Consider the following 11,929-nt stretch of genomic DNA (forward strand, 5'->3'; position numbering starts at 1 on the left):
CTGCCAGCGGCCTCCCCTGGCTGGGGAAAGGCTCCGCTCCTTGGGCCCTGCTGCCCTCTGCTGGTGGAGGTCCAGCTGTCTGCCCGGGCCCAGGGGAGGCCGGGAGCAGGGAGTCCTGTCTCCTGCTGCGTCCAGGTGCCCGGCTCTGCCACTCACTGCTTTTGGTCCTGCTCTCCAGCTTTATGAACTTGCCTCCTCATCTGTAAAGTGGGGATTGTAAGGACAGAATGAGGTAGGATGTGCAGAATGTCACCTACGGGGCCTGGCCAGACAGGACTCATGCTCTTCTGATGGCAGACAGGAGGGAGGGCCCTACAACAACCCTGTTTCAGATGTGCAAGCTCTGGGTTGACTATGCCTTTCATTCATTCAGTGGGACGCACCTCCCTGGTCCCCCTGTCTCCGCCTCTCCTCCTGCTTATCTTAATGGCAGGAGCAGGCTGCTGAGTGAATATTGGACACCCGCCTCCCTGAATGCTTGTGTCTACGTTGGAACTTCCTCAGAGTGTGGAGGATGGAGGCTTGGCAAGCAAGGACCACATCCTTGTCACTTTCCCAAGGACCAGGCTTGGTGTCTCCTCTGCAAACATGAACCCTGGAGGAATTCCCGGCCCATCCTCCTGGCTCCCCTCGCAGAGTCCAGCTGGCCTTAACAAAGAGCCTCATACTCCCTGTTTACTCCCCTCCAAGGCTCCCCATCCTTGTGACCAGGAGGGTCTGAGCTCCCTCCCTCCTCCTCCCAGGGTGTGGTGACCCAGATTGGGAAAAGGAGACCAACATCCGTCAAACATGTCCATGCTTGCTCCTGCTTTGCAAATCCTGCCACAACCCTGCAGAGTAAATAATAGCCCCCATTTCATAGATAGTAACTCCAGCTAGTAGTTAACGCTGAGTGGATAAGCACTAGTCGCATGAACTCTGAATCCTCCCAACACTCCAGGAGGTCAGTCCTACTCTTACCCTCATTTCCCCGACAAGGAAACTGACATAAAGAGATCCCTAGTGACTCCTCCAAGGTCACAGAGCTGGTAAATTGCAGAACAAGGATTGGAATCCAGGAAAATGCCCCACTTTCCACAATCCGACCTTAATCAGAAGCATTTAACTTGGAGGTCAAGCCCTGGTGTGTAGGGTGGGCGGTCAGCTAGTCAGTTCTGGAGGTCTCTGCTCCTCGGCCTGGCCACAGGCTTTGTTGATTCCTGATTCTCACACCAGTGGCTTTGGGATGACCTCCTGGGGGCCATGAGTTCTCATCCTTCACGGGAGCAGGAGGAGGTCAGAGAGAGCAAAGAGGGTGACTTGAAGTGGGGGGATCTGCCAGCCACCACCTGCTCCCCGCACCCAGATGTGGGGCCCAGAGTGCTGTCCAGGCAGAGGGGAGAGGGAAGCTTCATGACTCAGAGACAGAGGGCGCCACACCCTGTCCACCCGACCATGCCAGGAAGGAAGCAGGCTGTCCTGGAGATGACTTGGGGTCTGCACCTCCGCCCCTTGCCTTCCCGGAAGACAACCCAGGGCCAGGCGGAGGTGGTGTGGAGAAACGAAGACACTGTGGTTTGTGGCTCTTAGCCCCGCTGGCCGCTGGGCTTCGCCTTCCCCGGCTCCCACCTGTCTGGCTGTGCCTGTCCTGCCACTCTGGGTTGTGAGGAGCTGAACAGTTGGGCTGGTGAGGAGGAGGAGGATAACAACCACCCATAATAACAACCCTGGCTCCTCGGCGGGTGGGTGTCTCCAAGTGCTGCCACTCACCATGCCTTCCTGTGACACCTGGGATGGCTGCATGCAGCTGATGGGCAGGATCAGGCGTGAAGCTGGAAACCAGTCATTTGACATTCCCACCTCTCCAGTCCCGGCGTCAAAGAAGGAAAGTCCTTCTCTGAGTTTCTCATGAAGGGGAGAGGCAGCATTCTTCCCTCACTCTCAGCATCTCCACCCTTCCCACAGTCCATCCTTGCCACCCAGAAGTCACCTGGCCTTGACTTGTGGTGGCTTGTTTCTTGTTTCTGGGTGTCTGTAGCTGCCCAACTGGTCTCCCGCTCCCACCTCCACCCTCCCAGACACCTGGTCCCGCCACCAGACCTGTCATCTTCAGAAATCCAAGCTGGCCTCTCCCATAGCACAGGAAGAAAAACCCAGTTTCCACCGACAAAGACGTTGGATGCTGGGGTGTGGGTGCAGTGAGGCAGGAGCGAGGAAGCCAGCAGATCCGAGGGCTTGCTGGAGAGGGACTTGGGGGTGAACAGGCGGTGGCTGGAAGGAAGGGCGTGCTGAGGTGGAGGAACAGACTGAGCAGAGGCTTGGAGGCTGGTACTGGTGCTAGTGCTCCCTGGGTGTGGCAGGGGTGTCAGGTGTCCTGGATATCCAGCGGGGAAGGTGGGCTGCGGCCAAGTACTGGAGAGCTCAAGTCCCCAGCTGCGGAAGTTGGACTTCCTTCTCTGGGCACAGGGGCTGTGACTGTGCTTCCTGTATGCTAGGCACTGTTTGAAGCACAGGGATTCCACCTAACCCAGTTTGTGCTCTAGGGAAGCTGGCCGTCCCATGGGGACACAGACAGGACCATGCCAAATGGTGATGGAGCTCTCAGAGTAAGTAAAGGGGAGAAGCTAAGGGCGGGGCCAAGGGCAGGGCTTGGATCCAGGCAGTTCCACTCCAGCACCTACATGGGGTGGGCTCTTATCCAGCCTGGAACATGTGTGTAAAGGCATTTCGAAACAAGAGGCATGATGGCTCTGACAGAGTAGCTCAGTTGGTTAGAGCATTCTCTCGATATCCAAGGCTGTGGGTTCGATCCCCAGTCAGGGCACATACAAGAATCAAACAATGAGTGTGTAAGTTAGTGGGACAACAAATCGATGTTTCTCTCTCTCTCTCAAATCAATAAATAAAATTAAAAAAAAAAAAGACAAGAGATGTGCCACAATTGACAGGCAATATCATTTTAGTTGTTACAATTAACACTGGGAAGGACAGGTGAAGGGAGAGGGGGCCAGATGTGAGTTCTGGACGGGGTTGGGGTGGGGGTGGGGTTGTGGCCCCAGGACCACCAGGTGCAGCCCGAAGGTGCAGCCCCGGGAACAGCCGCGAGGTGGCGCCAGGCCGCAGGGCCGCAAGCTTGGCGTGTTAGTGATTCCCTGGGGACCCCAAGGACTAGCCCTCCACAGGGCTGGTGGACCTGGGAACCCCTTTGCTTAGGCCTCAGAGGTGTTTCCTTCAGTCCAGGGATCTCAGCCCCAAGGTCAGGGGCGCAGCTTCTGTGGTGACCGTCTGAGGGCAATTCGGTCACAGCCTGGGAACTGGGTCCAGCCTAATCAAGCGGGCAATAGGTCACCGCCCAGCTCCATCCCGAGCTGCTGGGGCGGTCTGGGCTGGGAGGGCCCCATGCCCTTAGGACACCATGCAGAAGCTCCGGGTAATCCGCTGCCATAAGTTGGGACTGCGGCTGCTGAGGGCCACCTCGGCTGCCTCTTCGAAGATGGCGCGGACGTTTTCTTGCAGCCGCGCGGAGCACTCGAGGTAAGCCACTGCACCCACGGACCTGGCCATCTCCCGGCCCTAACAGGGAGAGTGGACCAGCAGCCATGAGTTGGGCTGCTGCGCCCTTCATGGCCAGCCCTCCCACGGTCCTCTTGGCTATACTCGGGTGTCTCCAGCACAAAAGCGGAAGGTGAGTTTTTCTAGGATGCCCACAGCTCCTGCCTCCCGGCTTGACCAACCGCTCTCACGGCTTCATTGGGTTTCCTGCCTCAGTTCTGGGCTGGGTCTCTGCCTCTCAAGGTACCAACTAACTTCCCAGGTGTGCAGCAGAGAAGGACCTGCAGATTGAAGAGCTGAGGCTCTTCTCTGGCCCTCAGGTCCCTACCTGTGACGTGGATGGGTAGGACTATCTGATGCGTATACCACTGGTTCTCCCTTCCACAGGTGGAACCTTCCAGAGCATTCTAGGCACCACTTCCAAGCACCAGCTGTCTCTGACCCATGACTGCCTCCAAGGCGCCACTCCCCTGCCCCACACCCTGAGTATGCCGGACACCTGGCGCTGCTCAGAGGCTGTGCTGGTTCACGTATCCCAGAGGTTCCTACTCCCAGCACCCCGCCCCTGGGCTGGGTTTCCTACCCTGCGGTAGGTCACGGGCTCCGTTCTATTTTTCTGTAGTTCCTTCATCAGGGACGCGTCCTTGCGCAGGTCAGTCTTGCAGCCCACGACGATGATGGGCACCTCCTTGCAGAAGTGATTCACCTCTGGGTACCACTGCGGGGAAGGGGGCGGTGTATGTTGGCCATCGGGAAGCTGCCCTCCTGCTCCCCAGGCAGCTCAATCATTAGCACAGCCAGCTTTCAGGGAGACCTACTCTGTGCCGGGCTCTGAGACCTGACACCTATGAACTCTCTAACCCCCAGGTCCCTATGGAGCCATCAGCCCTATTGTACACAGGTGCTAACTGAGGCCCAGAGAGACTGCGTCACTTGGCTTGGTCCCACGACAGGAAATAGCAGGATTTGAGGTCAGTGCCCTGCTCCCAGGACTGCCTCCCTGGCTGGGCGAAGTATGTAAGCAAAGAAGTGAGCCTGTAAAGGCAAAACCGCTTACAGCGTGGCTGCAGCAGCTGCTGGCCCACGGGAGGGAGTGCTCATCCTGAGTCAGCTGCTCCCTGGAATGTGAGGCTCCAGGTTATTTCAGCCTGGATGACAACCCGGGGGCCTGGAATCCAGAGACAAGGCTCTGTTTGCCCCAGAGTGCATGCCTGCTGTTTGCCTGTTCCGGAAAACTTGGCATCGGACCAGCTAGCTCCTGGAGCCACGTGGGGCCCGTGCGGGGTCCTGCGCAGGTTCCCCACACCCTAGGCCTCTCCAAAACGGCCCTCCCAAAGGGTCTCCTCTGTGACACTGTCCTCATTCTACCCGAGCCCTGACACTGGGGATCAGGGATTGGCGCGCCCTCCTCCTAGACCCAGTCTGCACTTTGCCCCAGGACCCCACTCTCCTGGCTCTTCTTGGGTCTTATCAGTACCCCTATCCCCAAGCTGTGGGTGTGCCTCTCCTCTAGCAGCTCTTGCCCTCCAGGTGGCCGCCCCAAGTTCCCATCTCTTCCATACCAGCAGCCCCTGCATGGATTGGCCAGGCCCAGCCCGGCCCAGCCCTCTCCCGGGAACAGCAGACTCAGACTTCCGCCTGCCTACCTGCCACCTGTGCTGCGTGTCCAGCAGGCCCCTGCCCCCCGCCGCCCGCCTCCCAGCTTGCTCCTTCTCATCTTGGGAAATGGCAAGTCCCCATTCCAGTTCCTCTGGTCAACACGTCTCTCTCCCACCCACGTCCCAACCACCTGCAAATCCTGATGGCTTCGCCTTCAAACAGATTTAGCATTCACCCACCTCCCAGCTCCCTGGTCCCAGGCACCACCATCTCGCCTGGTTCCCAGTGCCTAGAACAGCACCTGGCACACAGATGCACTCAGTCAATACTTCTGAATGACTGCATGGAGCAGAATGCTTGGGTTCAAATCCCCATGTAGATGTGTCTCTTGGAGCAAGGGATCCAATCTGGGGAGAGTAATAGTATCTGCATCCTAAGGTTGTAAGGGGTTAGTGTGCCCAGAACAGTGCCCGGCACGAGGTAAGTTCTAATGCTGCCCTCATGGGCATGTTGTTCTTATTAATGCTCCAAGGAACCCTGGAGCACCGTTCACCCAGAGGCCCTGACACCTGTGTGTAGCTTCTGGAACCCGTGACATCACCGGGGGGGCGGGGCGTCCTCTAGGGCTGCTGAGAGGCAACAGTCACACAGGTGGGGCTGAGAGTTGCTGGAAGCTGACAGTGCATGTGACCTTGGTCAGGCTCCGGTGGGAGAGGCTCAGGGACCGCTGGGTCATCTGGCATTCTCAGACAGGGCCACAGTAAAAGGACCAGTGTTCTGAGTCTGCAGTAGCAAACAGGTGAGGAGCGCTGGACCAGGAGTCAGAGGACAGACCCTCCCACCAAATCCCTGTGGAACCTCCAGCAAGTTGCTGTCAAAGGCACTGGTCTTGTTGTCACCCAGGGCCTGCTAAGCTCTGACAGTCCACTGGGCCAAGAGTGGGGGTGGAGAAGGGTGGCCCGGCTGTGGGAGCTGTGCCTCCCGCCCTCCCACCACAAGTACCTACCCGGTTAAAGATGTTGTGGAAGCTGTGTGGGTTGGTGACGTCGAAGCAGAGGAGCAGGACACTAGCGTCAGGGTAGAACAGGAGCCGCAGGCGGTCATAATCGACTTGTCCTGGTAGAATGGACGTGGTCACTCCCTCCAGATCTCCTGCCCACTGTCAGCATCTCCCTAACACCAAGCTCGGGATCCCACCTGAGTCTGTGTGTGTGTGTGTGTGTGTGTCCGGATCAGGGTCTTAGATTGCCATTCCATGTGAATGTCCCCCTTGGGGCAGTGTTCCCCTGGCCTGCCTGCAGGATATGCCAGCCCTGGCCTAGGTGAGACCATTTGCTGGGATATCCCTGTTCTGGAAGGTTGGGGCAAGGCAGAAGCCCAGCCTGGGGGGCTGAGGCCATCACTCAGAAGCCTGCTTTGCCCTGGGCTTGGAGAAAGAGGCAGGCGGAATCCAGCAGAGACATCCAATGCAAGGTAAGGAGGCTGCCGGGACTCTCTGAGGTTAGCTTTAAGCTCTGATGTAAAACTGTCTCTGAACCCTTGTGTGGGCAAGGTCAGAAGGCTGGAGGGCAGAGGTCAAGGTCAGGCAGATCTTACAGAAGCTGAAGCCAGGGTAGAATGCTGAGCCCAGGAACAGTCCACCCCTTGAGAGCAAATAGCTCTGGCCTCTCCCTTGTCTCCAGGACACGTCCGGCTGCGGACCCAGGCTCAGGAGCAAGGAGGGTTCAGTTCCTGGGAACGGGGCACTAACCCTGGCCCACACCTGTCCCTTGGAGATTGGTTGGCCTCCCCAGTTCAGAAGGAAGGGAGTGGGGCTTGTTCCCCAGCATCTGGGGCCCCTCTGCACCTCCCCCTCCCCCCTCCCCCCCCTCCCCTGTACCTCCCCTAGCCCAGCTCACCCACCTGCTGTGTCCCAGATTTGGAGCTGTACCGGTTTGCCCTTCATTTGCATATTAATGATGTGCCGCTCAAACACTGTGGCAGCGTAGGTCTGCGGAAGAAAGGGGCCCGGAGTGGTGTGAGGACGACTTCTGAAGGGGCGAAGCCCAGTGCCCAGGCCAGAGCCCAGGAACGCCCGGGGCACCGCCCTCGCTGGGAGTCCGCTGAGTGTGGTCATTTCTGGAAGTGGTCTGGTGGGATTGAGGCCGGAGCCGCTACTTCCTAGCTGCACGCTTGCAGGCACCTGCCTGCCCTCCTCGGATGGAAAGCGGGAATGTTAGAAGCATCCGCCACGATGCATTGCTGCAAGGCTTCAGTGTGATGCTCCACACAGAGCCCTGAGCACAGGGCCCAGCACAAAATCAACATTCCACACATGCCGGCCACTTTTATTTTTATCTTTGTCCCCCTGGACAGGGCACTGTCCCATTTCCGGGACTTTCTTCATGCTGTCCCCTCCTCCTGGAATGACATTAACCTACATTTGTTTGTGTGCTCATTCTTTCATACATTCGGTCATAACACCCTCTCCGGGTCCAGTTCTGGACCCTGGGAGGAGAAATGAACGAGACTCAGTGTCTGTCTGAGGAGCATGTGGTGCTGAGGGTCCCTTCTGTGCCTCTCAACCACTCACAATTCGACCAAGACCCCTGCCCAATGCCACCTCCTCCAGGATCCCCTCCCACGGCCCCTGCTGATTTCTGCCCCTCTGACTTGCCCTGTCTGGGCTCCGGACAAGGTCACCCAGGCCAGGTTCCCCTCTGCCCCCAGCCTGGAGCTCGCTCCCTCTCCGTAAAGGTGCGGTGAATGGGAAGAGGATGGGTTTTGTACACAGGAATCAAGGCGGAGCTTTTACAGATGAGGTTTGAGCAACAGGTGAGCTTTTCAAAACTCTTGTGACACAAGCCCTCTGCCTGGAGGGCCTGCCGGACCACTGCAGCCTGGGTCCCCAGGCCTTGCTCACTTGTTCAGGGCTGGTCAGTGGGGTTACAGCCCCGGAGATCCAGTCCTTGCCCGCACCCCGCATGCTGTGGGTGCCTGCCTGTGGTTGGGCCTCGGTCAGGCCCCCGCCTCTGGGAGCGGCAGCCCCCTATCGGTGGGTCTGGGTAGGTGCAGTTCTCCAGGGCACTTCGGAAGCTGTTGGGGGAAGGTCCGGAGAAAGGCAGGTCCCAGAGCAGGCAGCTGGGGCAGATGGAGACATGATGGCCCTGGGGTAGGGGTTCAACCCGCCCTGGACTCTAGCCCCCCCCCCCCACTACTGACAGGAACAGGAAAGCCTCCACACACCTCCCCATGCCCTTCTGCCCGTCCAGGGCCCCTCTCCTCCGGCCCTTTGCCTGGTGGGGGACAGTGTGACATGGTGACCAGGACCACTGCTTTGGAATCAGATGTGTCTAGCTTAGGACTGGCTCTGGCACTCCCCAGCTGTGTGATCGCAGGCCAGACTTCTCACTGGCTAAAGGGGGGTGCCACCTCACTGTGTGATGGGGGAGGCTGGCTGGGGGCGAGGTCCAGCACCAAAGCCTGCCCCTTAGAAAGCCGTGTGCCAGGGGCAGCGTCCACACCAGCCACTGCCCATCCCTCCAGCACGTGCCGTGACTGGAGGGCACCGAGGCCTGCTGAGCTCCCCGCTTAGCCACCCCCTCACCGGGAGAGAGGGCCTGTGCAAGGCCCTCCTGATCTGAGGTGCAGGCAGCATGCCACCCAGCTCTTGGGAGACGCATGTCAGCACTTTGCAAATGCCTGTGGAGATGACACTGTCACTCACATTCTCTAGGGATCTGCTGTGCATGGCCTTTTAACCACATCATCTCTGATCCCTGCAACCTGGGCAAATCAGCATATCCCCGTTTTCCTGATGAGGACGCTGAGGCCCAGAGAGGGAAAGGGACTTGTCCCAAGCTAACATAATGGTCAGCGGCTTAAAGAGGAAGCCAGGTTTTTCTGGCTCCAGAGGCCAGATTTTGTCCTCAGTCACCTGCCTTTCCTGAGGTTGCTCCTCTGGCTTGTAATTGCCAGAACCCTTCCTCATACTTTGGGGTGTCATCCTGGAGACTCCAGCTACATCATCTGCTGTGTTCTTTAACTCCTGGGCAGGGTTCCTCTCCGCCCATAGGATCAGCAGCACCTAGTCTTATCTGTTGAGCTGTCCTCAGCCACAAAGGCAGGGCCGGGCTCGGGGTAGATGTGGGCAGAGATGACTCACGGTTGGGTCTGCTCTCATGGGGCTCACAGACAGGCAGACGGATCATTATGGGATAGGGGACGTAGCTCAGGAGAGGAGAGTCGGGGGCTTCCCTGAGTGGTATACCCACGGCAGTCCCTGCGTGGACCAGGAAGACTCAGCTGGTTCTGGAAGGCAGGGCTGGTACTCCCTGCCCTGTCCCTGTCACCACGCTGTGGGGTCCCTGGGCTTTGGCCTATGGGAATGGTTGCTGTCTCAAATGTCAGCCAGGGGTCACCCCTGCTGCAGGTGCTCTCGTACTCTGCTCCCTCTGCACTGAACCCGAGGCTGGGGCACAGCCAGACAAAGGTCACCAAGGCTCCTCCAAATCCCAGCCTGCTCTCTGCTCTTTGTTGCAGACAGGAGGCTTGGGAGATGTGGCCCCGTGTCTCCTAGATCCTGGCTCTCTGGGCTTGGAGGGCTGCCAGGAGGAGGCATCCAGGGGCAGAAGCAGGAGAAGGCTGGGTCCAGCAGGCAGAGAATTAGGGCTATGGAGAGTGTCTTGGTCAGGGGCAGGGAGACCTGGGTTGTAGGTCAGCACTGCCACTGCTGGGCCCTGTGCCTCAAGGCAAGACTGTTTTCCCATCTATAAAATGAAGGCCATTCCGACTCTTGGACCTTGTGTTTCTTTTAAATGAAGAGGACTCTCTTGTGCCTGGACACAGAGGGGTTCCTGGGAATTCAGGGTCCCCAAACAGGGAGGGGCCTAGACAAGGCCCCCCCCTTCCCTTGGCCAGCTCCAGTGTGTCCTTCAACACACATTCCATCAGCCGTGAGATGCCTACTTTCATCCTGTAACCTTTGAAATCAGGATGGGTCTCATCTTTAGGGACACCCGTCTCGGAGCCCAGGACACTGGTGGCGAGGTACCACCCCTCCCATCCCCTCTCCTGGGACCCGCTGGCTTGGCCCCTCTGTGGGCCTCTCCGCCCTGTGCCATAATTGTTGGGTTTCCATGGGCAGCATCTGGGGACCCGGAAACACATTTCCCACAACTTAAAAAAAATGTGACTGGCCAAAGGAGGTGACGTCAGTTCCATAAACCACAAGAGTCAGCTCGATGCTGCCACAGTGGAAAAAAAGGTCTGAGACTGCCACCGGGGTTGGCCTCTCCTGCCTGCCCCATCCGGCTCCCCAGCGCCTGCACAACTCCAGGGGTTTGCAGGGTGCTAGGAGGGGCAGGAGGGAGAAGAGGTGTAAACCCACGTCTCCCAGGGGAACTGGGCCAAGAGGTGGCACGGCGGGTGGGTCCAGCCCCCGTCCTGGGGCCCACAAGGCCGCCCGGACAGTCAGCGAGCATGCTGGTGGAGGGCTGATGGTCGACATGCCCAAGCACCAGGAACGTGCCAGGGGCCACGCAGGGTCGTCTCTAGGCCTTACTTTACCTCCGCCTTTTCACTGCCCTGGCTCCCGCCACCCCAGGAGGTTGGACGAGGAAAGGAGGCTCAAAGAGGCTAAGCAAGTTACTGAGGGCCACACAGTTCGTTAGAGGAGTGCCGAGGTGCCAACCAGCTGTGTGACTGGAATCTGGTTGCTCTTACCCTCCAGGGCAGAGCCCGGGGAATGACCATGGCAAAGCTGGGGGAGAAAAATGATGTTTCCCAAGAAAGGCATTTGCCATCTTTAGCGAGTCCTTCCTGTTGCAGGTTTGGAGCTGACCGCCTGACCTGTATTAACTCACTCTTCACAGTGACCCTGGGAGGTAGGTGGGCACCAGGCACAGAGAGTGTAAGGAGCTTGCTCAAGGGCACACAGCTGTAAATGGCAAAGGCATGATTCGAACCCAAGAAGTCTGGTTCCAGAGGTCAGTTCCCCTTAGCCATGCAGTGCCACCGAAGTGCTCCCTTAGGACCTGCCACCACCCAGGTGGCCTGTGACACCCCTCCCGGCTAGGTGCCATTCTCCCAGATGATACTGAGGCCCTCACTCCCGATGGCACTGTGAGAACTGCCTTTGAGCCCGCACTCTGCCGGGAGACCCCTCTGGAGGCCGGTGCGGGCACACGTCCTTGGCAGCTCCCGCACAGACGGGCACACCAGGAGCCCGCGCGTGAGCGCGGCCAGGCGGGGGTGCGCGCACAGCTTGGGCACCGTGCCCGAATGGCCCTGGCACTCACCTCGGGGAAGATCCCATCGGCGAAGACCATCAGCAGCGACGTCTTCCCGCAGCCGCCGTCGCCCACCATGACCACCTTGACCGACCGCACGCCTGATGGCGCCTCCTCGTCCGCGGCCTGGGACGCCTTCATGGTGGGGCCGGCCGACGGGCCGGGCGCGGAGCGGCGTCCGCCCGGGCTGCGGCGGAGGCCGGCGCGGGGCAGGCTCGGCGGGGCAGGAATGTGGAAGGGGCGGGGCGGCGGGAGGAAGTGCGAGCCGGGCGGGGGGCGGGCGAGCGGCCGCGGGGCCCAGGTGAGAGGCCCGAGCCCGGAGCGGGCGCGCGGGGGGCGGCGCGGCGTGGCGGCCGGCCGCGGGCCCTTCCCCTCCCGTCCCACTCAGCCACTAAAGAAACGTTTCTTAAGCACCTACTATGTGCGGGCGCTGAGACCGCAGGAGGGGTGGATCCAAACTCAAGTCTTGATACCCGGGAGGGAATCCCGGACTGGGGAGGGGGGGTGGTTGGGGACAGCTGGACAGTGAC

General features: G+C 59.3%; 1 protein-coding gene across 2 annotated transcripts; it reads right to left on the reverse strand.

The window, feature by feature from the left end:
- Positions 1 to 2,920: 2,920 nt before the first annotated feature.
- Positions 2,921 to 11,625, reverse strand: RHOD (ras homolog family member D). 2 transcript variants are annotated; one of them, XM_090257920.1, is made up of 5 exons: positions 11,409 to 11,623; positions 7,033 to 7,120; positions 6,137 to 6,246; positions 4,115 to 4,249; positions 2,921 to 3,552 (listed from the first exon to the last, which is right to left on the reverse strand). In XM_090257920.1, exons 1-5 carry the CDS (start codon positions 11,538 to 11,540, stop codon positions 3,385 to 3,387), a joined length of 633 nt encoding a protein of 210 aa, XP_090114046.1. In that variant the 5' UTR covers positions 11,541 to 11,623; the 3' UTR covers positions 2,921 to 3,384. The 2 variants fall into 2 exon arrangements, with proteins under 2 accessions (XP_090114046.1, XP_090114053.1); XM_090257927.1 differs by lacking the exons at positions 2,921 to 3,552; positions 4,115 to 4,249 and adding an exon at positions 5,340 to 5,537 and having other exon boundaries at positions 11,409 to 11,625.
- Between the last annotated feature and the right edge of the window lie 304 nt (positions 11,626 to 11,929).

The sequence above is a fragment of the Furipterus horrens genome, unplaced genomic scaffold (assembly GCF_987537825.1).
Source record: "Furipterus horrens unplaced genomic scaffold, mFurHor1.1.pri manual_scaffold_2, whole genome shotgun sequence".
Lineage (NCBI taxonomy): Eukaryota > Metazoa > Chordata > Mammalia > Chiroptera > Furipteridae > Furipterus > Furipterus horrens.

Bases quoted from the DNA above. Each gene is read 5' to 3' on its own strand.
- RHOD (XM_090257920.1), bottom strand. From the start codon at position 11,540: ATGAAGGCGTCCCAGGCCGCGGACGAGGAGGCGCCATCAGGCGTGCGG. The intron at 7,121-11,408 runs GTGAGTGCCAGG...TTTCTTCCGCAG, and splicing joins CCGATGGGATCTTCCCCGAG to ACCTACGCTGCCACAGTGTT. The intron at 3,553-4,114 runs GTAGGAAACCCA...TCTCCCTGTTAG, and splicing joins AGCCCGTGACCTACCGCAGG to GGCCGGGAGATGGCCAGGTC.